Raw genomic sequence first — 26382 nt, forward strand, 5'->3', positions numbered from 1 at the left:
AAACAGGTGGTATTATTAAAAACACCAGTGGATACAGTGCATCAATATATCGATATTTAATCTTCATGTACAAGCAAATTTATTAATACATGTTTAATATTCCGCCTTGGTTTTCGAGCGTACCAATCATCGAAATAATATCGCATTATGCCATAATATAGTGTAAAATATGTATAATAGACGGCGGGCGGCGACCGCTCGCAAGGCAACTCAAAACACTCAGCGGCACTTCGGAATCACATTCCAAGCTACCTACTATTACATTCGTTTACGCGTATATCTACATCAGATGAAACGGCGACGCCGACTATAACATAACTATAATTCGTCTAAACGTAACGTCGCGACCGGCGAGCGGCAGTAACAAATAAAACTACATCCGACTCCCCTCACGAGTTTCATTATAATGAATCGTTTAATGCTCACTTCAGTCGATCGTACAGTATAAGTAGTTCTCTTCTCGATAGGACATCTTCTCTATTATGTATATAGATAATCTGTATAATATAATTCTTTCTCACTAATATCTACACCGTTTCCAAGGGTTACAATTATATATAATCCTGTGGGGCTGGGGCGGACGCGGCGGCGCGGCCTCGGGTCCCCCCGGGCGGCTCTAGTGAGTCCACTTGCTCCAAGCCTGGCGACAAGCGACAAAGGTGAGGTCGGAGTGCAGCGGACGCGGCGTCAGTAGCGGCGCGGGCCAGGTACCTGCTTGTCGGCGGCGTGCGCCGGGTCCCAGTGCGGCGGCGGCTCGGGCGCCGCCACGGGCGGCAGGTAGTGCAGCGGCAGCGCGTGCATCAGCGACAGCGCCGCGGCCGTGGCGCCGCCGCCCACGCTGCCCACGCCGCCGTAGGCGCCGTCCAGCGCGTGGCCGGCGTGGCCCATGGCGCCGTAGCGCTCGGGCTCGGCGAGCTGGTGGTGTACGTGCGCGTGGCCCCAGTCCTCGGCCGCGGTGAGCTTCCAGGCGCGCTCCGTGCCGATGGGCCGCGGCTTGCGCTCCTCCTCCTCGCCCCAGCCGCCTGAGCTCACTCCGACGCCGCGCTCTAGTAGGGACTGCGCATAGAAAGTGATGTCAGTACCGTAACGTAATGTTTATTTGCTACTTAGACCAAAATTGATTTTAAATTTACGTAAAAAAATCATAAATCACGATTGTTTATAAGTTTCAAGGTTGTCAAAGATATTAAATTTCGGCCGTTAGTGGAGCTTTTCGCCAGTTACCTGGTAGGCGTGATGTTGCTGCGGCGCGTGTTGCATGGGTTTGGGAGACTGCGGCATGGCCTGTTGCTGCTGGTACGACATCAGCAGCGCGCTCAGGTTGCCTGCGTTGCTAGTGCCCGCAAACAACTGCCGAAGACGAGAAACGTAAATAATTAGATTTTACCAAAATGTTTTTTCATCTAAATCCAGATATCCATTTGACCGCGATCTCGTCTGATGGTAAGTGACAATGTGGTCGAAGATGGAACATGCCTGACTAGAAACAGCATATTCAAAATAAGTCATTCCAAACAACAAATCGTATAAGTAAGAATATTGTCAGTAAAAATGGCAATGAGTGTTACCTGCGCGTTATGTTTCTGCTGCATGAGAGGATGTCTCTGCGCGAAGTCGGGCGCGCGCGGGTTGAGGCGCGACACGGACTCCACGCCCACGTAGCCCAGCCCCAGCGCCGCGCCACTCATGTTCACTCCGCTCGACATCGACACTTGTTGCTGCGGAAGGTACATGGTACAACTTACACACATGGCTAATACTACGAGTATTATTAAATTAATAGTGTGGAAAGGATTTAGTGTTTATTTAGCATGTATTTATAATGTTTTACCATCATGTTGTGGCCATTTCTGGAGTTGTCTTGGTAAATAGGTCCATTCCGAGAAAGTCCGCTCATGTCCATTGTGTTCACGTTGTTACCTAGAATGTAAGTAAATATCAATGTAGGTTATAAATTCATTGGATCGAGTCAATAAGCAACAGATTAGTGAAAGTATAATTTTACTGTACGCAACTTCAGACTTATTGTATTCAATTTAGTTTAGCAAGCAAAGAAATAAGATTATAAACGTAAGAAAATGGTAAGTAGTAGATGGACGCTGCGTAATCTGTATCAAGTGTTATGGTACGAGGGTGTACATATGTGTGTAGTGTAAGTGTATAGTTACCGTGGTTGGCGTGGTTCCCGATGGGCATGGGCTGGTGGTAGCTGGGCTGCGCGTACGCGGGGGGCGGCGTGCTGCCGTGGGACGAGGTCCGCGAGCACGGCGACACGCCGCCGCCCGCGCCGCCGCCGCCGCCGCGGTACCCCGGCGCCTTGCTCGCGTCCACCTGCAACGCCCACACACATTACGGCTACTCCTCATTGACGCAGAGCTATTTCACTTTCTAATTCGACATAAATCGTATGCAAAAGAAAATGCTAAATAACCCAGTGTCGATTGAAATAATTAATGAATGAATTCAATAGACTGGCTGTTGAAATCTGAAGAAAGATCATACAGAGCAAGATTATTTTAAACTAGTATTTTTTTTATTATTATTTGGGGTATACTATGTATACTTTATCTTAATCGATTTTAGGTTTTAGCTTCATATATTTTTGGGTATTATCCTTGCAATAATTATTTGGTTCCCAGTACTTACAAATAGCCTGTAGTCCATTCATATTTTCAGATCGAGTTTTGACTTCCTAATCATATTCAGATAAGTTAGAACAAAGCAAATAACCCTACAAAGAATAATATAATAAGCAAAGAAGATGAAACAAAAGTTACCATATTGAAGTGCGTCACCTGTGGCGGCGGGGGCTCGACGTTGTGGTGGTTGTCCCCGGCCGCGCCCCACACGGCCGCGCCGCCCGACACGTCCTTGAACAGGGAGTACTCCTGCCCGCCCGCGCGGCTCGTCGGCTGCCCGACCAATACATTTTATTTAAATTCAAACATATGTTACACTATTATAATTACTGCTGAGTAATAAATTGTTCTCAAATACGCCAAAAACGCGGTAATCAAATTACTTACTTGGGGTGTGGTATTAATATGTAGCGCTGTGGAAGTGTTCGGCGTAGTTTCCTCGTTAGCACTCCACGAGCTTGAATTATCAGGGCTTAGCTGGAAACCACATAGTATTGTTAGAATTATATAATCAGTAGAGGACACAGACAAGTTGTTGCAGTAGTGTGAGAAGGGCAAGTACCTGCACGGTGCGATCAGGCAGGCGGTGCTGCTTGTCGCTGTCGTCGGGCTTGTGAAGCGGCGCGGCCGCGGCCGGCCCGGGGGACGGCTCGCGCGTCTTCTGCGGGGACACCGCGCTGCCCACCGGGCCCGAGCCCGGGCTACTGCTGGGGGCGCTCGTCGGCTGCACGACACAAACGTTCGATTTAGTTTTACCGCCTTTAGTACAGCGCAGAAGAGAAAGTGGTAAAAGTGAGAGTGATAAAAGTGCATGTACCTGCGGCGGCGGCCTGGGCTTGACCTCGGCGGGCGGTGGCGGCGCGGGCGCCTGCGTGGGCGCGGGCGGCGCGGGCGCGGCCGTGAGCTTGGCGGCGAACGTGTGCGTGCGCGCGCCCACGATGGCGCCCGTGTACGACAGCGCGCCGGGGCCCTTGGCGCCGCCCGCCGCGCTCGCGGCCGACCCGCTCGACGTCGCCACGCGCTTCTCCGTACTCACCACCGCTGTGGAACCGAATAACATTTACATTACAACATCACTCATCCTTCCATACGAGTGGAGAAGCAGTTACAAAGCTTTTACTAATTTATTTGTTAAGATAAGCGTGGCAATACTGACTGTGACACAGACGTGGCGGCGCGGGGCGGACGTGTTGCTTGGCGGGCGCGCGCGCAGTGGGCGTGGTGCGGCTGCTGGCAGAGCTGCTGCTGCTGCTGCTGGCGCCGGCCTGCTGCTGGACATACAAACATCGGTTATGAAAATAATGCAATGGCAGCGCGGAGGTTATCTAAAGCACGTAAGTAGATGTTAGTATAAAACAATGTATTGAATGAGAATTGAAAGTACCTTGGGCGGTGGTTGCTTGGGTGTCTTGGGCTGCAGCGGTAACGGCTGCGGCGCAGGCTTGGCGGTGGCTCGCGGCAAGAGTTGTACGATGTCCGCCTCGGGGTCGCGGATCATTGCCGCGATCAACATACCCGCTTGTTTAGTCGCTTCCGCTGAGCCCCTGTAATAAAAAGATAGAGAAAATTATTATTCAGTCAACGTAAAATTTCTATAAATATCGTGCACTACGGTATTTGTTGCAATATAAGCTTAATATTTGAGATAATATTGAAAATAGTCACTTGATAGTGATGATTCGCTCGCCCTGTCCTTTGCTCTGCTTGTCCACTTCAATATGAGCGCCCGTAGCAGATCTAATAGCGTTGATGTTGCTTCCCGCACGCCCAATCACTCGAGAGATTGCATGGGACGCCACTGACACTTTCTTACAACTGTAATAACAACATTCTAATGTTAATCACTCTATTAAACTCATATTATTTTGCCATTAAAGATAACACAGTACAGAAAGATGAATATAATGATATGAAGTAGTTAGTTACGCACCCAGGTTCCACAGTAGAGAGCGTTTGTACACTGGACTTGCGTACGACCTCCTTCCAGCCCTCCTCGCGCCGCCCGCCGACGCAACCGCCCTTGGGAGACGTGCTCTTGCCTTCCGTCTCCCATCTGGTACAGGCAACACAGAGTTAGTAGAGAAATAATCATAACAAAATAACATGAATGTTGTTTCGTGTGTACAAGTGTTTAATGGAATCGTAAATATTGTAATCATTAAATCAGATCATAAGCTTTGGGTTGGTATTATATTGTAATTTGGTAAATAAGTTTCCCTTCTTCCAACTTCTAAGAGTTGTTTTCAAGCTGTACAGATGTAGCATAGTCGTCGTTTGAGATCATCGACGATTTTAAAAACTGATTTATCTCTGGTAAACTTTAGTTCATTAGGAAATAATTTACATTTATACAGGTATATTTAATTCGCTCAGCGTTAATTTATTGAGATTTCAAGCTAAGCATCTGATTTATTTTATAAAACTCCATTTAGTTACCACTCAAAATGCAATAACCCCAAACATAAATAAGCCAAAAATAAAGGACCAAGTATATAACGAAGCAGGCCGCGTGAGAAGACATGCAGGAACTGTGGGACTATAAGGGGATATAATATTTATGTCTGGCACTGATTTTGTGTGTTCGTTGAATGGTGGCGCGATACGTTTACATGGTGATCGAACTTACTGATGCGTGTTGTGCGTCTTTTTATTTTTGTCGCTTGTATCAAGTTCATCTTTTTCCACAATGTGCCTAGTGGATTCGAATACTTGACTCTTTCTAGAGTTATTCCCATATTTGTTAACATTCTGTACTGTAATGCTCTTAGGGCTTTCCTCTTCAGGTTTTCTGCAAGAACAATATTTACTACTTTTAGCCCCCTTTGGATATTGTTTCCGTAATAAACCAGTATCTAAATTGCTCTTGGGTCATAATGATAAGAATGTAATAGCTAGTAAAAAACAAAAATTATTAAGCATATTATTAATTCAATTATCATTCACTCAAACTGTAAAACACATGCATAAAATGTGGACATTGATGTACTGATTGAAAACGATTATTGAGATTTTGTTTTATTCACGTAAGGATCTTAATCCTTCGTCACTGGTAGTTCGATATAGCGCATTCATTCAGCACCAACGTCAGCACAGATATAGGAAGCTAGGAAGGTGAGCTGGTCTGTGTGGAAGTATACTGACTTGTTGTCCTTCTTGTCGGCCGGGCGGCGCTCAGGCGGCGGCGCGGGCTTCACTGGGGTGGCGGGGGGAGAGCTCGGCGCTACGTTCTCTTTCTCCTGCTTCTTGTCAGGTTTCGGGGTACTCTCTTTCTCAGGTTTTGTCTCTATTTTAGGTTTGCTCTGCGAAAAAAATATATTAATTAAGAATTTAACTAAAGACGAAAACATTGAATAATATTCTTTCCCTATATTTTAATTCAGAACTACTTAGATGATCGATGATTTAGGTATAGTTTATTGCTACTTACTTTATCTGGTTGTTTCTTGGCAGGTGGTGCAGGTGGAGCGGGAGCTGCCTTCTCTTCTTTCTTTTTCTTTTTAGACTTAGTAGTTTGAACTGGCGGAGCTTTTACATCGGAAGACGAACAGGAACCCTACAAGTAAAGTGTCGTTCGAGTTTAATAAAACAATTTTGTGACAAAGTACCTATTTTATTGAATATCATGATATTAGTTGTTACCTGTGAGTTTGCATCAATGCCGGAGTCTCCTTCTTCCTTAGCGACGGGCTCATCGTCTGGTTCTCCGCCCTCGGAGCACTCGCCTAGTGCCTTGTCACAATACATAGAGTTCTTGTCATTTTCAGCTTGCAGCTTACGCCGTTCTTCCTGCATGCAAGACTAAACCGTTTTGTAATGCTGCCCTTTTAACGGCTTTATATATTTATGACACTCAAATTAAACAATCCTTAAGTGAATTTAAAGATTAATTGTATTGAATTTAATAGTGCAATTCCGATTGAAGAGCATTAATTTTGCATTAGCTTTCAAATTATTTATTTGGAACAGGATGACATAGGAGGTGGAGGAGAGCATAAGAATCGTAGAAGTGTAGAGCATGGTGGCGGCAGCCGAATAATAGGTGGTGGGAGTGGGGTACCTTCTTCTCGAGCTTCTTCTTCTTCTTGCGCTCGCGGCGGCGCGCGGCGGCCTGGCGGCGCGACTCCTCGCGGCAGCGCTCGGCGTCGAGCTCCTCGAGCAGGATGGTGGCGTTCTGGTTGGCGCGCGCCGCCTGCGTCTCCTTGGCCGCGCGGATCACGCGCACGCACTCCTGGCACTTCTCCAGGAGCTCCTTGTCCGAGATTGTACAGATGTACCTGCGAATGGCTTAGTTTTTCATCTCACTCTACGGTGACACTACTCTAATGTATTTCAGAAAGTTTAGCATACCTTGTCATTTCTTGATCTGAGGGGAACTGCGTAACTACGCCGACCATCCATTTGACCACTTTAGTGTGACCTTTACGGAATGCAGCCATTAGGCATGAAACCTAAACGTAAAATAAAAACAAAATAGTTAATCGGCTCGGCCTTTATCTATTAGAGTTTAAACTGAAGGAGCTTGTCTTGGTTTTGAGAGTATGTTCATACCTTTCTGTTGTCCTGTGAGTCAATGTCTGCGCCGGCAGCGTACAACATCTCGACTACCGCGAGATGTCCTCCGTTCGCTGCCAGCCATAAGGGAGAGTTGCCTTTTTTGTTTTTAACTTCAACCGCTGCTCGCCTTTAATGAAATATGCATTTTAGTCACTTGACACATTTCAATATACAATATAACAGATTATAATTTCGTATTGAAACTAAGAATAAGGTGTAAAGTATTAACTATTTATAATGAGGCTCTCACTTTTTACTGCATTGTTTCAATAATTTATAGTATCCAGTGCAATCATTTACGCCTAACCAATGTTTCATAGTTTCCTACGAAATGTTTGAACAATGTTAAAGTGGAGAAGGTTTGTACCTCTGCAGCAGGAGCTCCACAAACTTGGTGTGTCCCTTGTCGGCGGCGATGGTGAGCGCGGTGTCCCTGGAGGAGGGCACGGGCGGCGCGTTGACGTCGGCGCCCTTGTCCAGCAGCACGCGGCCCACCTCCACGTAGCCGCCGCTGGCTGCCTCCATGAGCGGCGTCAGCCCCGTCTTGGCGCGGTGCTCCACGTTGGCCTTGCGGTCCAGCAGCAGGCTCACCACCTCGTGCCGCCCTGCACGTACATGGGGGCCTTACTACACGCGCTCACTACTTGCACCACTGCAGCGATGCAACTCTACGTACCTTGGAAGCAGGCGAGGGTGAGAGCGGTGTTGCGGTTGGTCTCGATCTGCGCGTTGATATCGGAGCCGCAATCCAACAGCAGGCGGACGGCGGCCGTGTGCCCGTTCATAGCAGCCAACATGAGAGGGGAAATACCGAGTTTCGAACCAGTTCGAGAATTTATTTCAGCCTGAAAACGACAAGCATTACATTAATTTCTTAAACCGAGCAAATACACTGTAACAATATCTGCAAAACATTAATGATGACGTGTGTATGTGAAGAGAACGTACCTGATGAGTGAGCAGTAACCTGATGATGTTCACATATCCACCACTGGCAGCGAGGGAGAGGGGGGTGTAGTCGGAGACGTTACGGTGCTCCTTGTTGGCGCCGCGGCTGAGGATGAGCTCCACCACTTCGTATCGCCCGCCGCTACACGCCAGCGACAGCGGAGTGTCTTTTGTTCGCTCCGACTGTGCCTCGATATCGGCACCGTGGTTCAAAAGGATTTCCACGATTTTTTCGTGGCCGGCAGTCGCCGCTAGAATTAGCGGAGTGAAACCCTAAGGAAACATTACGATTAGTTTTGTTATGCTGATTTTGTTTTGAACAATGCAAAGTAAAAGTTAAGTTAGATGAAATGGGTACCTTTTTATCCCGGTGTTCGATATCCGCGCCCCGACTGAGCAGTAGCTCGACGAGGTCCTCGTGTCCCCCGGCGCAGGCCAGCGTGAGCGCCGTGTCATGGTTGGAGTCGGTCTCGCCGTCTACGTCCATGGCACAGTACGCGGCCGGCGCCGGCGCGGGGGGAGTCGCCGTGCCGAACGCCTCGCCCGACCGGCAGCCTCTACCCGTGCCCGCGAAGCGATTCTGAAACGATTTCATTGTATGCATTTATAAAGCAAAATCAAAAGCGCGGACATATTTGCAGTAAATTGTGTGATAGTGCAGACGCGTACCTTCTTCTTGGCGGTGGAGTGGTGGTGCTGGTCGCGCTTGGAGTGCTGCGGCGCGGGCTGCGGCGGCGGGCCGTGCGCCGCGGCCGGCAGCGACACGTGCGCCGCGCCCCCCGCGCCGCCCGCGCCCGCGTGCGACGCCGCGAACGTCGCCGACCTGCGACCGAGCCAACAGTTATACACATAATATACAATCTCAAACTAATATTTCTTAGTTATACAGAGAGCTGTCTATCTTACCTATAATCTTCATAGGGCAGCGTCGGTGGAGGCAGTGCAAAATGTGGTTGGAGATCAGGCTGAGCGTGAGGTTGCTGCTGTGGTTGAGGTTGAGAAGACGATTGAGGTATTGTCAATATGTCGTTGTCAGCCCGCGTTAGGATTATGCCACTCTCGAGTTTCCCCGAGGGAGACGATGGTCGTAGTCTGAACTGGCATCCATTGCTGGCCTAAAATATTAAAATTAAAAATTATTAAATTGAAATCAGAACATTGCTTATTAAAATATTACATAATATAAGATCAACCATACCGTGACGTCGACGTGGTGGTGGTGGTGATGGTGGTGATGGTGATGGTCCTGGCGCGGCCAGTCCGCGCTGAGCGCCTCCTCCAGCAGCCTGCGCGCGTGTCGCTCGTGGCCGTCGTCGTCCGCGTCCGCGTCGCCGCGGTCGGCCTCCGCCTCCGCGCACTTCGACGACAGGATCTCGTGCGACTTCTGCTGCATCACCTGCACCGTGCATGTATCACTCAAAGAATAAATTCCGTTCATGCACAATACTAATCGTCCGTCGGTACCGTTCACATGGCGTCAATCGACTAATCTAATATTGGATTACACAGTTAGTAGTGTCGGGACGTCACAAGTAAGAGGATGCAGTAGACATGCAGTAGAAGGCGTGTACCTGCAGCACGAGCGAGCGCAGCTCGTTGGGCGGCAGCGCCACCAGCGACGGCACCTCGCGCTGCAGGTAGGCCAGCACGGCGCCCAGCTCGCGCGCCTCCACGCCCGCGGCCTCCGCGCCGCCCGCGCCCTCGGCCGCCTCCACCAACTGCCACCACATCGCATACACTTCTACACCGCCCGGCGCGCCCACTACACCCACGCACTACGGTAACGAGCGATCGCCGTAGCGAAGCTTACCTGCGCCGCGAAGGCTTCGGGCCTCTGCTGCAACTCTTGCACGTACAGCTGCTGTTGTTGCTGCTGCTGTTGCTTTTTCTGCTGTTGCTGCTGCTGATGCTGTTGCTGCTGGTGCTGTTGCTGTTGTTGTACAGCTAGCTGCTGGAATTGCTGCTGTTGCAACTCCTGCAGTTGGTGCTGGAAAACAACAATCAAATCAGTTACTGTTAAATTAATTCTGTGTCGATAACAATACTTCAATCTTTTTCTAGTCTAAACTTACATGGAAACAACAAGTTAAATAACTCAAATCTATCTAATACGATTACGATGTTACAACTAAATCAGTACCAAACACTATGCATACGTAGTACGTTAAGAATGAATAGTATCGTATGGTCTATTGAGGTCAAAAACAACTCGCGAAGATTACCGCGACGGCACCCACTTCACTAATGTGCTGGCCGAGCCGTTGCAACGCGTCCAGCAGTAGGAACTTGCAACCGAACTTGGAGCATTTACGTGAAACCTTCGCGCGCGGTCGCTCTTGTATCGGAGTATTCTATAATGATCAACGCGTTTAATATTTGCAGATCGTCGAAAACTTTCCTTAATCCATTCATACAAAACAAGTACTCGATAAGTTTGAAACAACATTTATGATATAGGTAATTAAAAATATTTCGTAATGTTACTCTAGAACGGAGGAAGGTCCTTGAATGAATAATTTAATTGTCCCCTTATGCTAGTATCGTGTGCACGCACCTGGTTGAGGTTGGTGGCGAGTTGCTGCACGGGGAACAACTGCTGCGGCGGCGGGTAGGGCGGCGTCGTGGGCGGGTGCACCGTCGTCACACCTGCACACACAACTTACTCACTCACTTCGCACCACACGTATTGCACTACTACTTCAACCACTTACCTGCTCAATACTCATCAGTATTATTTTACTACTATGTTCAGTAAGTTCATGAAGTGTTGAAGTATTCTGTCTAGGGATTTTAGTGTTACAGTGTAATGGTGAAGGTTAGTAAACGTTGGACTATTATTGTTGAACAGAGGTTAATAATGTGTTTTAACAAAATTAACTTTCAATAAGTTGGTAAATAAGGGAATGTGAAATGTCACACGGAAGATCACATGAAAAGCTAAAGAAAATCTTACACGAAGCAGTGACTAAAATAATTGACAACAAAAACAAAACGAAGGTAGACATGTTCAGCAAATAGTGCATTTTACATACAAACATTTGGTTGGTATATTGGTATTGTCAAATGGCCCAAGCAAGGTCATAATGAAAACGCCATTGCTGACAAGTTACCAAAGCGTTTTGAGGATGGGAGAAACATAAAGTCGCTGTGTTTGTTTGCGCCCGTATGAAATGAAAGGGAATGTGGAAGCCAAACATATATAAGATTCTGTAAGGATGACGAGGGACGTGTCGACTTGCCTTGAGCGCAGAACTGTAGGTCCAAGGCGTGCAGCGCCGACGTGGCGAGCGTTGGTGGACCTTCACATACAACGCCGCCGTTTTACAAAAGTTAACTCATCACACACTTTATTCGACTCAGTAGACAAATTCATGTTAATGTTAATAAGATGGTACGGGCTCGCCGTTTGAGTTGTAGTACATACCTGCGGGGTCGGGCAGGTCGAGCAGGCTGCGGTCGGCGTCGGGCAGACAGTCGCGCGGGTCCCGCTGTAACAGAGGCGGGTGAGCGGGGCTCGCGCGGCGCCGCCACGGACCGCGCTAGCGAGGTCTACGTGTGCGGCGCCGCACTACTAAAGTACTCAGTTAGTTTACTGAATGTAATTATAGTGTGACTCACGTTGCATTTATTTTTAATCTGGCATTTAATTTTAACTTTCTTGTTAACATCCTTCCACGTAAACCCCGGCGGGAGTGATACCTTAGCCATGGCGTGGTGGCAAATCTACACCGTGGGAAGCAAGCAAATAGAAATGAAATGATAGAATCGTGATATTAAGCGAACAATATACATATGTATCAATAACATACATTAGGTGGGGGCGCAATGGTTAATTTGGAAAAATTAATACAAATGAGAGGCATATTAGGAGATAAGCTTTACGATGTTAGGTAAACAACCCACACAAATGTACCAATGATTATCACCTTTACTTAGAAACACTGCACACCACTTGACAAGATGCCAATGTAAGTTCCATGTAATAAATTTTCTGTTGTTTGTTCGTTGTCGTGTTTATGAATAAAGGAGTAATCATGTACACTAGCTGCATAGCTCCAGCAGGGTTTCCACAGTGTAACCCCAAAAAAGTTTAAGAAATATAAGAAACAATTAGCTCAGAACACGTAAGAAAGATAGCCAAGCATTAATGTCACTTCTTGTTTAAGGTTAACTGGCCAAGCTCTCTATTGTCAGTAAACCGTCCAGTTGATAGGCGCGAGTGAACAAATACGATTTATTGTTGTATAATAACATTAAAACCGCGTACAAGTTAGTTATGCAACTGGTGTACAGAATTGTAAAGCCCTTTTACTATACATTCAGAAGTTTACTATGAAATTGTATGTCCCTTTTATTCGCTTCGAAAGGTTAGTTGATGGTGAACAATAAGAACATGCAAAGTAATATTAAATTGAAGGTATCCATTACTCAGAATACATTGTATTTTAGCAAAATATAATTGTTGTGTGGTGACTGTTACATTTACTAGTAATTTGTTAATAAAGCCTTTGATGGTGTTATATGTAACAATTTTAAAACCTAATATTTCAACACTAGGTTTTAAAATTTGTATAAAGGTTTGAATAGTGAACTCATCTGATAAATATTATGCTAAACACAAAGGTTCCTAACATTTGTATTTTTTCTGATAATATATGACTTATATTACTAGAAAAATACTTAAAAATGTATCATAATAAACTTCTGAATGCCAATTCATTAGTTATCTTAAATGAATTAGGGGATTGAAGCTATTTTGCCAATTTTCCCTAAGTTTTTGTTACTAAGTTTAGACATTTAGAACCCTTTACAATATATTACATAGAACAATGAGTTTATACCATATCTCAAGAAATAAATTTGTTGGAAAATCAAATGTAAAGTGTTCAAAATGTCAAATAATACTTGGTTTTAGTTATACAATATACAATTAATTGAGTACACTATTTTACATTTTATAAAAGCAGAAATTCACGTATACAGATAGAATATAGAGATCAAGACAAGTGATATTTAGTTGTTTTCATAGGATAGTAGTTCCTTGATATTTCACTGTTCAATGTGTTGGACCACTGATGGACCTCAACTGGTCAATTCTGATTTTATAAGTATGAACAAATCTAATTATATCTAGATCTCTATATTCTAGTTAGTTAGTAAACGCGAATCAGTGGTTAGTGGCAGCAGATCGTCGTTAGCGGTGTAGATGTGTGTATACGTACGTTGTCGTCGAGTATGTCGGGCGGCGGCGGCAGGTGGTGGTCGGAGTGGGGCGGCGCGGCGCGCTGCTTGCGCGTGCACTTGTGCTTGCTGGGCTCCGGCTCCGGCTTCTTGCGCGCCGCCAGCCCGCGCTCGTCCAGGTACACCTTGGAGAACTTGCCCGCGCCCGCCTCGGCCGCGGCCGGCAGCAGCGCGCGCGGGGCCGCGGCCCCGGCCGGCCCGCCCGCCGCGCCCGGCGCCGCCGCGTGCGCCAGCCCCAACGCCGCCGCCTGCGCCGCGCTCAGCCCGCCCGCCTCCTCCGCCGTCGCGTTACCTGCACACGAATCACATTTCACTCACGATATTTCATTACAAATTGTGTTCTGATTCTCTCTGTTGGCTCCTATGAACCAACCAATCATACGAGCGCCGAATGCGATGTCGTTTAACGTAAAACAAACTCATACTAAGCCATCTGTAGTCAAAAAAATTAAAGCATGACTTGAGAACCTTTATAATCTGTCAGTTGTAGACAGCAACAAAATAGGCAGTACTCACCCCTCGGTAACATGACGGAGTGCGGGTAGTCTAGCAGGAGAAGCACGACGGCTGCGTGGCCTCCCTTGGCCGCTTCGATGAGCATGGTGGAGTTATCCTTCAGCTTGCGGAAGGGGTCCGCGTCGCACGCCAACAGAAACTTCACCACGTCCACATGCCCGCCCGCACACGCTAGTGAGAGCGGCGTGTGATCACCCAAAGCGGTCATGCGGTTTACGTCTGCACCCTGTGGATATACGAACAATTTTCTTCAGTTCTCTTCTTCAAATGAAGAATATTTTTATCGGTCACCTACTCATTATCAAAATACGGACCTTCCCGACGAGGAACTGCACGGTGCAGACGTGTCCGGCGCGACACGCCTTCATGAGCGGCGTGCGGCCGCCCTCGCTCTCGTGCTCGAGCTGCGCGCCCTCCCGCAGCAAGAGGTCGGCCACGTCGGTGTGTCCGTTCTCGCACGCGTACGTCAGCGCGGTGTCGCCCGTCTGCGTCTGCGCGTTCACGTCCGCGCCCGCCTTCAGCAGGTACCTGCGACACACACCACTCTCTTAGGCTTGTTCGCTTAACGTTATACTACCGCAGATAATATATTTTTAGTACTTAAATATAAGAATATCGGAAAATAATGTACTGACCGCACGAGCTCAAGGTGTCCCTCTTGAGAAGCTTCCATGAGAGGTGTGGAGGCTCCTAGCTCGGCGTCGGCGCCCGCTTTGATGAGAAAGTCGGCCACTTCGAGGAATCCGCCGCAACACGCCAGCGTTAATGCAGTCTCTTGAGTTTCTTCTGTTTGCGCGTTGATCGATGCTCCCTGACCCAGTAGTAATGCCACCATTTCCTCATGGCCTGAATTAGATAAATCATGTATATTAATTAAATAATGTATATTAGATAAATTTATGTTTATAGAATGCTGTTATAACTGAAGTATTTCAAAGTACAACTTGCTCGAAAAGACAACCAATTTTTTATTGATAAATTGATTGAAACTAGTGATCGCCTAGTGGCCGAAATTCGACCATATATGATTTAATTTACAATACCACTTAACGTACGTTGAAGGATAATTTTTATTTAACTCAAACTCTTTTATAAAACTCTTTTCATATGAGACGTGAGAATATCATCGCAATGTCTATCGATTTTGCATGCATGTGTGTGTAATGTTTTATTTATTGATTTAATGTACTTTATAAGCATTATTTTTGAAAAATATTAGCGTTCTCCACTTCTCCTACACATAAACTATAAGTGTACCAAATTTTATGCTCCTACGTCCGCGCAATTATCGTAAAAAGAGGTCCAAAGTTTTTGCATCACGTATTAATATATAGATTGTATTATTCATAAAACAATTATGTTTCAATATATTTATTTAAAACACTCTAAAATTATATTTTTAAACATTACTTATAAAAATAAAAAATAAAATAACATTTAAAAATATAAAAATAGGAGCCGACCAGTAGCGGGAGCATGGTCCAAGCTACCGGTGGTTAGGGCTCCAAAGACAGAAACCTCCTCACAATACGTGCCGTTTCGAGGAGTACTGCCTTCTGCATCAGGCCCTTGATCCATCCGCCCAACCCCAGCCTTCTAAGGTGGTTGTCGAGGCTGTTGGGTATTAAACCGTTGGCCGACACGACTATCGGCACAACGATAGCCGAATCCACATTCCACATGTCGACAACCTCGTAAGCCAAGTCAAGATATATAAAACAATTTATTATTATGATACTATCTTACCGTATATACAAATAAGTAATAATCTAAGAACATATATACAAATAAGATTAAGTTAGTGGTACAGTAAATGCTTTTACACGTACCTTCTCTAGCGGCTTCCATGAGTGGGGTGTAGCCTTCGTCGTTCACTTCCTCGATATTCGCTCCTCGTTCTAGAAGTAGCATCGCTAATTCAACATGGCCACCGCACGCCGCCAAAGTAAGAGGCGATTCGAAACTGTCAGTCGGCATGTTAACCTAAAACGAAAACAGTGTGTATAGAGTTATGCAGGTGTGAGTCACAAGTGGCAGTGTGGTATGTGGGCAGGTATAGAGTAGTATAGTGACCTGTGCGCCGGAGTCGAGCAGTAGGCGCGCGACCTCGACGTGTCCGTCCATGCTGGCCTCCATGAGCGCCGTGTGCATCTCGTCCGTCTTGTGCTCGCGGTCGGCGCCCGCCGCCAGCAGGAAGCGCACCATGTCCAGGTGGCCCTTGTAGCACGCCAGCGTCAGCGCCGACTCCTTGAACTCGTTGGAGTGCGTGTTGATGCCTGCGCCGTGCTCCAAGAGGATCTTGGCCACACCCACGTGTCCCGCTGACGCAGCCTAAACGTAGCGACACCACGCACATTATTACACATTTTATTATTGATTCGTTAGATTCAAATCTTAGGCGGAATCGCGGAAAGTGGTCGAGTTAAGTTAGAAGAAATATGAACAAGAAAAATGTATTACACAGGACAGATATGACAATGATAGTGATTTAAAGTGCGTTACCTCCATAAGAGGCGTGTGTCCGTTCTCGTTGTGGTCCTCGACGTTGGCGCCGCTCTCGAGCAGCGCGCGCACGCACTCCTCGTGTCCGCCGGCGCACGCGTACATGAGCGGCGTGTTGCCGGACCCCGACACGGCGTTGACGTCGGCGTGGTGCGCGATCAGCAGGCGCACGATGTCCACGTGGCCCGCGCTCGCCGCCTCCATCAGCGGGGTGCAGTCACCCTGCACGGACGCGGTACTTGTAATCATTCACGAACACTTTATTATACGGCGACGGTTACGACCGTAGCTCAGATAGCGTACCTTGATGCCGCGGTCCTCTACGCTGGCGTGCATGGCTAGCAGCACCTGCGCGAGCTCGTAGTATCCCGCGGAGCATGCGAGCGAGAGCAGCGACTCTCCTTCCTCCGTGGTCTCGTGCACGGAGCGGCCCTCGGTGAGCAGTTTCCTGACGGTGCCCACGTCGCCGTCGGAACAAGCCTCCGCTAGCGATGGCGCGCCGTCCGCGCCGACCGACGACGCTACCGTAGGTGTTGTTCCCGTTGCACTCGACCCACATTGTTGACTAAAACTAACACCGTGACAGAATATCAACGCTCGAAAAGCAAAATACAATGATATTATTATTAACAAATTAAGTCAGATAAGATCAAAGCTTAACGAATCACTGTCCCGAAACGGTCTCATCTAGTCAACAGTATCAACTAGAGAGGCTTCCCGCTCGTACGATTGACTCAATTCTCGGATTTTCATCATTAAAATTAAATAAAATTACAAATATAAAAAGTGAACACATACACGAGTAATGTTTTTGATAAGTTAAACAAATACACAATCTTAATTGTTTGTAGAAATACATTACACGTGTGGTATAGACGCAGTATTCTGGGTAACGGTAAATTATTGATGGCGATGCATTAGAGCTTCCAATCGATATATAATTGGTATTAGTGGAGTCGGAGCGAGTTAGCATGGTATCATTATTTTTTATTCATAAAATTCTCTAGGAATATGTGCCCTGTGTTTTTAATAAAACATAACGTGCAAATCTAAACATCGATAATACAGTATATTATTATGATAATTTACAGTTAATAGATAGTATTTGCCGTGGCGTAATGTGAAAAACGCATCATTAATTTAAAGGGGAAACTAAGTTACGACTTACGACGCGACGTAGTAAGCATAAACATTTATAGGATATTCTGGGATAACGGTAACATGGGCCAGGCTAGAGATTTGTTAATTTAATACTATTTTACACACAGAAAGACATTACAATAATGTAAGAGAGAAAACGAGGTTCCAAATGTTAGGAATACAGACGAAACTAAAGGATAACATTGTCACATAAAACTACGTATTACGTCCGGCAAATGTTAAACATACGTACTCTAACCCGCATCGCCGAGGCACCGAGCATTCTTTAACTGTTGACACGGTAATGCGTGTGTCATGTGTAAAACGTGAAAAGCTGCCATATAACTATGCATAATTGCATAGTCTTAATGTACTTTTAGCAGCCTTCGACTGAACTTAACGCACTCTTTTATTTACAAATACAAGTATAGTGAAATGGCTCAAGAACCATCACTTTGTATGAGAATTTGAATAAACCAGAAACTATCACCCACAATGTTATTTTTACATGAGTGTCCTACTTTGCAGAGTTCCACACTTCACCTTTTAAAGGCAACTAGGCTATATGTATATCTACTGCTGCGACAAAATTAGGGCAGGTCGTCTAAAAGAATTCTGTTTGAGTATTCCAGGTTAATATCATTGACGTTCCCTGAGCCCAGGCGGCTAAGAATAGCCGTTACACTTTTAATTTGGTTATGAAACTTAAAGCGTGTATACAAGTAGTACTTAATCAAAGCTCATTGTTTGATACAATTTAATGTTCGAGAAGTACTCCCTACTCTGTCTAGCACTAGACACAAGGGCGGTCTAGACTGTAGACTAGGATTTATGTAACACATGTGATTAGTTGCCTCGTACTATTGGATGATTCACACGGTGAACTTCGCCAGTCAACATGTTACAATGAAAACATACGGACAAGAATTCCCGTTGTAAATATTATTAAACAATAACAAAATCAAAGTAAGTAACAATTTGTTATAGGCCATTATACACATTCACGTAGCAAAATTTGTCGAAGAAAAGTGTCTATGTGTGTGTGTGTAAATAAATAAATAAAAAAGATGGTCACGTATTCATACTTTTTGTCCTGATGGTGGTGTCGGTGGTGTGGTGGTGGCTGGTCGCTGCGCATGCGTGTGAGCGCGGCGGCCGCCTCGTCGAGCGCGCACGACACCGACGACGTCAACCGCCGAAGCACCTCCGGGTCGGCGAGGTGCTTGCCCTCACCGGATAGCTTGCCGATGCCTGCACACGAAAATGCACACCTTAAGGATTGCTTTTATAAAGCAAAATATTGTCGAGTTCTCCCCAGTCATTCACCCGACATAAAAAAGATACTTCATCGATTGTGTCAAGCCTCAATTCACTGAATAAAGTTTAAAGTCATGGTACTTAAATGATAATGAAATGTATAATCTAAAGAGAAACCTTAAAAGCCCGAGATTACCAATAAAATTACATGATTAGCCGCTGGTTACAGATTGCAGCGCAATCAATGGTTATGATCACTGCAATTCGCTCCACTGCATTGTGCATATCTAAGGCTAGGTCTGATGTAGTACAAAAATCTGCCTATAATAGTTATAAAAAGGTAAATAAGACCTGCATTCTGGCGTAGTAATCAGTAGGGTATAAAAAGGTTTTTGATTGAAATAAGTAAACATGAAGTTGACAGAGAAACTTTGGAAAGAGATGGTATACTTAACATTGCACATAGTTAGAGTGACTCTATTTACCACGTAGTCATACTCCAACTTTTAATACATAGTGAATGAAAAGAAAACTTCTCAAGTAGTACATAACAACACAACTTTTTAATGTTTCTTTTGCTACCGATCAGCACACACCGCTTGTAATATTATATGAAATGCAGTATACGGCCCTTACAAGCTGAGAATATAAACACATTCCATTCCCTCTAATTAGGATACACGTATGACGTCACGCGACACTTTCCTCCGATCAATCAACGCATAAACAAAAGATCTATCGCAGCAGAATCTGTTATCTCACGCTCCTCGAGTACCTACCTATCTACTCAAGCTAATAAGGCGTCAGATTGTTAAATATTAAATATACCTATATCAATTAAGTATTATGGATCGTGGGAGCTTTGATTAATGTTATTTATATTGCAATCCTTGTATTGCTTTTATTAATGTAACGTCCCGTAGTGAGACCGGAACCTATGGTTAACTTTCTCTACAAACAGAGCGATATGTTTATGAGACCGATTTACTAAACGACTTTACACTAAGCGGTGGTAGCCACATGTGGCAGCATTTTTTATCATTAAAATTACAAAAGCACATGGATATATTTTAATGGCCATTGACATAATAACGTAAGTAACCAAGTAATTCGTAAATTATCTGGCATGTGGGTATATTGTGCAAGTTGTAAAGATTCTCGAGATACTTAGTGTTAATCAAACTTGTAACAACATGGATACGTAAACTTACTCGTACTTTTAACATAAAGAAGTCAAAGCTCTCGAAGATGCTATCTGAATAAGTTGTGTACATATTAGAAGAACAAGAATATTTGTTCAACAATTTCTAATTAAACAAGTCGATAATTAGATAACACTCACTTATTTTCAGGATATTACAATCTTACAACAAATAACTTCAGAGCAATGTAAGTTAACTTTTCGCAGCCAGTGGGGATGTTTTGGTTCAAGACAGTGGGGATAGTCTTATGAATAATCCCGTCTTTCATGTCCGCAGACATCAAAGCCCTGTAATATTTGGTGCATACCGTTATCACGCGAGACGGTATATGCGATCCCCTAATTTAGGAGTCAATAATCAGGCAGTTGTCTGTAAATGAACTGACAAACGGAAGTAATCATAACTGTTGCCGGTTTGGGCAGATTCCATAATATGATTATAGAATTTGAAATTTCATGTAACTGTATAATAACTATTAATAAGTTCACAAGATATTGTTTTTGTGAATTGTTCGCCTTAAAGGAATTCAATGGAGTACAAGATCACACAATGGGGGGCAAAAGGAATGTTACATATTTCATTCAACATCAGTCTATCGTGTAAGTTTTTCACTTCTCTCGATTTCCAATTTATGTTTTGTCGTGACGGAACGCTTTAAATGACGAGATCTACGCGCTTTTAGTGCAATCAATTGCTTACATAAAGAATTCAGTATTTAAAGCAAGTCTTAATGCCTGTAGTCCTTAAAACAACGGCACATTTGAGTAGTACACATCCCGCGAGTTCTGTTTCCATTTGTGCGCTGCGCCGTCAGGGAGATCTTTTTCCGCGGCTGTTCGACTGTTCGTGCATAGGTTACGTCACAAGCCGCAGTACTTGGGTAGTGGACTGGCGACTGCCCGCCATACCACTACTGTAATGAGATGCGAAATGACAAGTCTTCGTATTTGCAACAGAACAATACGCTACTATTAGTAGTCCGTTCCCAAATTACTATTAGCTTACTTTGAAAGAAATCCTGACCTCCATACCGTGGGTTAATAAGTCACATAATATGTATGCAACGTGTACTTAGTATATGTTTTATAATATTAGCTGTATCGACAAGGACATTCCAGTTATTTGAGAAATTCTATTTGCTCAAGGGCGTAATAACAAACGGCGATATATTTCAACAATATTCGTATTACAATTTATTGATATGAGCAGTTTGTTTAGCAAATGTTTTTATACATTATATTATGCACTTATACGGAAATCGACAAGGCGTTAAATAACCATGTGGGCGGCTTCATAATTTATGCAGAGTTCGGTAAAGTTTTACTTTTAAATTCTTTCTTTGGCAGCTATGTACACAAGGTCGTATCCAAGTACAGTCTTTATTATAGCCGCCATTATAAATGTCTACTACGGGCTTGATCATCGCCCTAAATCTTGTTCACATTAATCTATAGACCCCGTCAAAATGATAATAGTCAATACAATGTACAAATCGAAGTATTTAGTCTTCGTGTTCGTTGCAGAATAACGAAAGTTATCGATTTATTAAATACTTGCTCAGACAAATAGTGAATGCAGCTATGTGTGCGAAGAGGTCAAGGCGGGTTGTGCTTTATTTCACTAGTCACACTGACGCCCATTATTTGCTAATATTTCGTAGTTCTAACTAACGCGATGTCCTGAATGACATTCTTAATCTAATTTAGTTCGTCAAGTAAACTGAACCTGATGGTTTGCCTTTTTAATTTTTGTTAATTAATACTATGTGGTAATATTGATGAAATCTCTGATAACGCGCATAGTAAATAATGATAAAAGGTACAATAGTTATTAATGCATTAATTTATTAATGTTTCCTATCAAAATAAATCTATTCTGGTGAATCAGAGTCAATGCCTTATCGATACAATGAAAGAAGATCAACAACTATATAGATATTTCTTCAAAAATAACCACTACTTCTATTAGCCTATTGCAGTAAAATATCTATACTGATATTAAACTGCACAAAAATCAGAAAGCTATATACATATTTTTCTAGTAAATAATTTGAAATTAATGGATGTATTGTATCAAACACGAATTGTTTACGAAACAGATAATGCTTGGATCATTACCATCTGGTCGCCGCGTCCAAAGCAGTAGTGTAGTGCTAACGTCAAGCTACATAGGTACGCCATACGAGAATAAAATGCGTGGCTGAAGCTTATCAAATCGCTATGGGGCACTGTTCATGGTGCGCCCCGCGCGCCGTGCGAGTAGCAGACGCGGTGATGATGACGTTTACGAATGTAGTCGGTAAATATTTCTGCGGCGATCTGTTGGATGTGGCTTATCTTGCGATATTGTAGCGTTTAATGTAACAAAGCCACCATCGTTACAATATAACCAAGTTTAAATTAATTTGTTTAGTTACAATTAATTTTAATGTAATCAAGATAATGTTAATGTGGAATTAAATATTTTTATATGCATATATTGGTTTAAATTGTATACTAACATAGGGCTACAATAATCAAGTCGCTACTGCTATTACTTTAGACCAAACAGAGTACTAAAGTTACGCTTTTGCTAACAAGTGACGTTGCACATTTCGGATCTCTAGTCGTCGCGTCGTAGTAAGCCGCGAGACGGTGCGTTGAAAATCGTAATCGAGTTTAATTCATGCAAATATCTCTTTGTAAATTAGTATAAGTAGGAAATAACTTTCATTGGTATGTTACGACTTCATACTTTAAATTAAAATATACAACAAGGTAATGGTTTACTCAAATACTTCAGATAAGTGTACTTACTTAAATTCTTATTTATTTATTATGTGTATTAATTTATAGCTCTCTAGCAAAAAGTTATGGTCAAAGGCGAACTATTCATTAATAACAAACGAAAAGGGCAACAGAATATTCGTATATCTGATTTCAACATTTATGTACTGTACAACACTAGACGTTAAACTGTATTTATTGACTTAAATAAGTGGCTATGGTGTCTAAGGACGCTCAATTAATTACGGACGCGGGTCGAGCATGTCACGCGTGTGTCAACACAAGCAGTTGCACATAGATAAGTTTAAGTACCGCGCCACGTAATTTACTTAAACCGGTAGTGGTAACTAGCGAACAGCCGAACACTAGCTTCCTGACTACTCAAATATGCATACCGTGACCGCGAAGATGTAGCTACGTAAGAGGAAAATTCCTTTTTCTTGATATCTACATGAGAACATTATAACTGTTTAAATTATCATAGAGATCGATTGTATTAATGACTGAACCTTTTCTAATATGAAACTTGATCATCAAAATATAACAGAGAAGAATGAAAGTGCAAGTATTGCTAATGTTTTAAAGAAAAAATACTATGGATCACATTAAAGACAATAAATCTTGTTGATCACAATAACCTGCATGCTCATTAACCATTTCAAATACTAAGTTATTTTTTCTTGCTAATGTATATTTTTTTAAGTCACATCCTAAGGTTTGATGACCAAGTTCACTGCTATTGAATACCCTGGCAATCTCTTTGAAATAGAAAAGGTTTAAGTACAGTAATGCACGGAAGCAAACTGACGATGATGGTACCTAGTTAATATAAAATCTTCAATTAATTTTGTTAGACATTTAATTTATAAATGCATGTACATTTTGTACAAGAGTACAAAGAACACATCAACATATCTCAACATGTAAACTATTGTGTACATGTGACATTATTGTTTGTTTACATACTGCTCAACTAATATGTACAGTTCATTGACCCCAGATTGGGATTGGGGCATCTCCCAATTATTTCCAAAAATGTCAAAGGTTTATTACTATAAAAGTGTAATGGGGATCAAATGTATTGCTGATGTTGATAGTCATATATTGTATATAGATAATTATTGGGTTTTAAGTTTACTGTTTCTTGGAAATAATAATAGGTGGATCATAAATCTAGTCATTACAGTCAGACATCAATTTGTTGAGTATTATAAAGACATTCAGTATTTTACTTATTTCTTGATTTTGTTGAATAAAACTATTATATTGCAACAAATAAAGACCAGATTGAAATAGAATTGTTGTTAGTTTTCAATAATTATTGAGTTTGATAATTGTAACAAAAAGAACAATGCTGGTGTAGCATAAAAAATTACAATATATTGATTCCAGGATAAATATGAGGCGTACATTGAAATAAACAAAGGTTAAGGCCATTAGACCTAGTAATTTATGATAATTAAAAACATTGATTTATATACTAATCAATAGAACTAGCAGTGGTTACGTTGAAACATAGGTTAATTGTGATGTGTTCCTGAAGATAGTATACAAATATATCACTATTCAAGAAAGTTAGAAGTACATGGTCATTATTCATATTAAAAGACTAGTAATAAAGTTTTATATGTACCTATGACACATGTAATAACAAGCAAAGTGTATCACAGATAATAGTATAACAATAACATACCCGCTGCTTCAAGCAAAGCTTCTAGTCGAGCCTGCATCTCTGGGTCAACAGCCCGCTCTGGGTCATCGTGGGATAACAGGAACTTTGATGGCTCTGCACCACCACCTTCCTCTTCCATCTCCGCCTGATGCACAAACAAGTCACAGGTTATCATTCATACTTCAAAACAAACTCTACCAATTATGTTTTGAAAATTCATCATTTTCTTAGAAATCCATGTACTAAGTTTTTGTAAACATTGTTTATTACTACTATTTCATCAATTATCAAATTTAAAATAAGCATAATATAATAAAAATTATTGGAACATTATTGTTGTCATATGAATCTCAACTTAAATAAAATATTCTAGTATTTAATTATTCATTTCTGTGGTTAACATTCAATAAAGCTGTTATTTTCATATAATTATATTGTCTTTCAACACTATAAGCATTATAGGTTAGTTCAATTGTAGCACTAATGATCATTCATTTTAATTTGGTTTAGCACAATATCTAGTAAGAATTTTTAGGTTATATATTAGTAATGTTAACATGAATTGGAAATGATGAAATTCAGATGGAAGAGACTAGTATGTTAGAATCACAAGGACCATTCAACATAAAGAAAACAAATATATGTGGTAATTGTCCATAGCACACACATTATGCAGGTTAACGGAAAGAGTCACTCAAACTGCAACAGCTATTGTTGTTGGTGAAGCTCTGGGCACTCAGTAATGTTGTCTTCGACTTACCAACAGGTCTGGCCTGCTAAGGCACAAACAAGCCAGCAAGATCTATAACACCAACGAGAAACATATGAGATCTACTGACAATGTGGTGCATAAGGACGTGTTTACAGCTAATTGCTACTGTCAATGGTCCTTGCAATTCACCAGTAACCGTAGTTTTTGCGCGAATATCACTAAACGTTTCGTACAACTTGGTCATTCGTGACGAAACAAAACATTCCATGATTGACGATATTTATGACGAATCCAATAGAAAATTATATAATTCGCACATTCATAGTAAAATAACGACACAAAAATCCATTATTCAGAGATTCACATCGACTGAATGCATGTGATTCGAGAAACATGGCCACCGCACATCAATTCTTATCCAAAACACAAATAGACAATGAAAACTCTCTTACGGCGGATTAGCCCTTACACATCGTAGAATTACAAAGAATCAATTGAATACTGTCTAGGAGCGGCTGGCATAAATAATTTCATGCATTACTCAGTAGTACGTATGTACTTATGACTTTCTGACGTTTTACGGAATATTTGGCAAGCGACGTACTCTATTCAGAATGTAAAATAGATTAGTCCGTTTCAGCGTGCTACGCACGATTTCAAGCAAATCTTTCTGCTAGAAGGGTAGTTTCGGTAATAGAAGAAACTGTATGGTTAGAGCAGACATGTACAAGATGTCCCTTGCAGTATTTAGAGCGGTACAGATAATCACATTCCCTCACTGCCACCGCCTCTGTCGAAAACAAAACACGTTTTACCTCGGACACAGAGTCATCCTCGCTCTCCGAAGAGTCCGTCATGTATTTGGCAGGCGCTCCTGAATACGTTTCGGTTTCAGATTTGGCCGGACTCGAAGCCGAACTTTGAGGAGTGGACGATTTTACCACATCAAGTTGCACATTCACCTTATCGATATTTCGGTTTTCAGACTGTCCAACATTCTGCATCTTTGTCCTAATCCAATATAACTTAATTAGTCTTTTAGTATCAACACTTTTTCTACGAAATTAACACGATCTTATATTACCAAACAAAATTTATTTCGTCATTTAGCCAGGTTGATACCCGCCATGTCTACTACTATGGCGAGGTTCCCGGATGCTTCAAGTAGGCTAACCAATTATCTCCCTCTGGTGTAGTAATTTTGAACTTTTCAGGATGCCATCTACCACCAAAA

At 43.1% G+C, this 26382-nt stretch overlaps 1 protein-coding gene across 10 annotated transcripts; it reads right to left on the reverse strand.

Moving 5' to 3' along the window:
• Positions 1 to 32: 32 nt before the first annotated feature.
• On the reverse strand, positions 33 to 26321 carry LOC118270146 (ankyrin repeat domain-containing protein 17). Of its 10 annotated transcripts, none has more exons than XM_050707012.1 (45): positions 25964 to 26320; positions 24458 to 24581; positions 18626 to 18791; positions 16704 to 16965; positions 16401 to 16622; positions 15972 to 16229; positions 15728 to 15881; positions 14534 to 14744; positions 14213 to 14426; positions 13899 to 14124; positions 13364 to 13674; positions 11760 to 11864; positions 11566 to 11629; positions 11381 to 11440; positions 10696 to 10787; positions 9952 to 10128; positions 9713 to 9859; positions 9340 to 9537; positions 9048 to 9256; positions 8811 to 8964; positions 8500 to 8721; positions 8142 to 8414; positions 7870 to 8038; positions 7561 to 7798; positions 7188 to 7320; positions 6987 to 7087; positions 6697 to 6913; positions 6279 to 6425; positions 6067 to 6192; positions 5781 to 5938; positions 5266 to 5427; positions 4570 to 4692; positions 4305 to 4454; positions 4024 to 4183; positions 3796 to 3910; positions 3457 to 3680; positions 3202 to 3363; positions 3027 to 3116; positions 2796 to 2912; positions 2169 to 2331; positions 1832 to 1920; positions 1569 to 1718; positions 1225 to 1350; positions 712 to 1056; positions 33 to 640 (listed from the first exon to the last, which is right to left on the reverse strand). In XM_050707012.1, exons 1-45 carry the CDS (start codon positions 26150 to 26152, stop codon positions 617 to 619), a joined length of 7527 nt encoding a protein of 2508 aa, XP_050562969.1. In that variant the 5' UTR covers positions 26153 to 26320; the 3' UTR covers positions 33 to 616. The 10 variants fall into 10 exon arrangements, with proteins under 10 accessions (XP_050562969.1, XP_050562966.1, XP_050562968.1 ...); XM_050707009.1 differs by adding an exon at positions 25197 to 25238 and having other exon boundaries at positions 33 to 1056; positions 2778 to 2912; positions 6279 to 6368; positions 16704 to 16971; XM_050707011.1 differs by adding an exon at positions 25197 to 25238 and having other exon boundaries at positions 33 to 1056; positions 3796 to 3907; positions 16704 to 16971.
• Positions 26322 to 26382: the final 61 nt, after the last annotated feature.

The sequence above is a fragment of the Spodoptera frugiperda genome, chromosome 30 (assembly GCF_023101765.2).
Source record: "Spodoptera frugiperda isolate SF20-4 chromosome 30, AGI-APGP_CSIRO_Sfru_2.0, whole genome shotgun sequence".
Lineage (NCBI taxonomy): Eukaryota > Metazoa > Arthropoda > Insecta > Lepidoptera > Noctuidae > Spodoptera > Spodoptera frugiperda.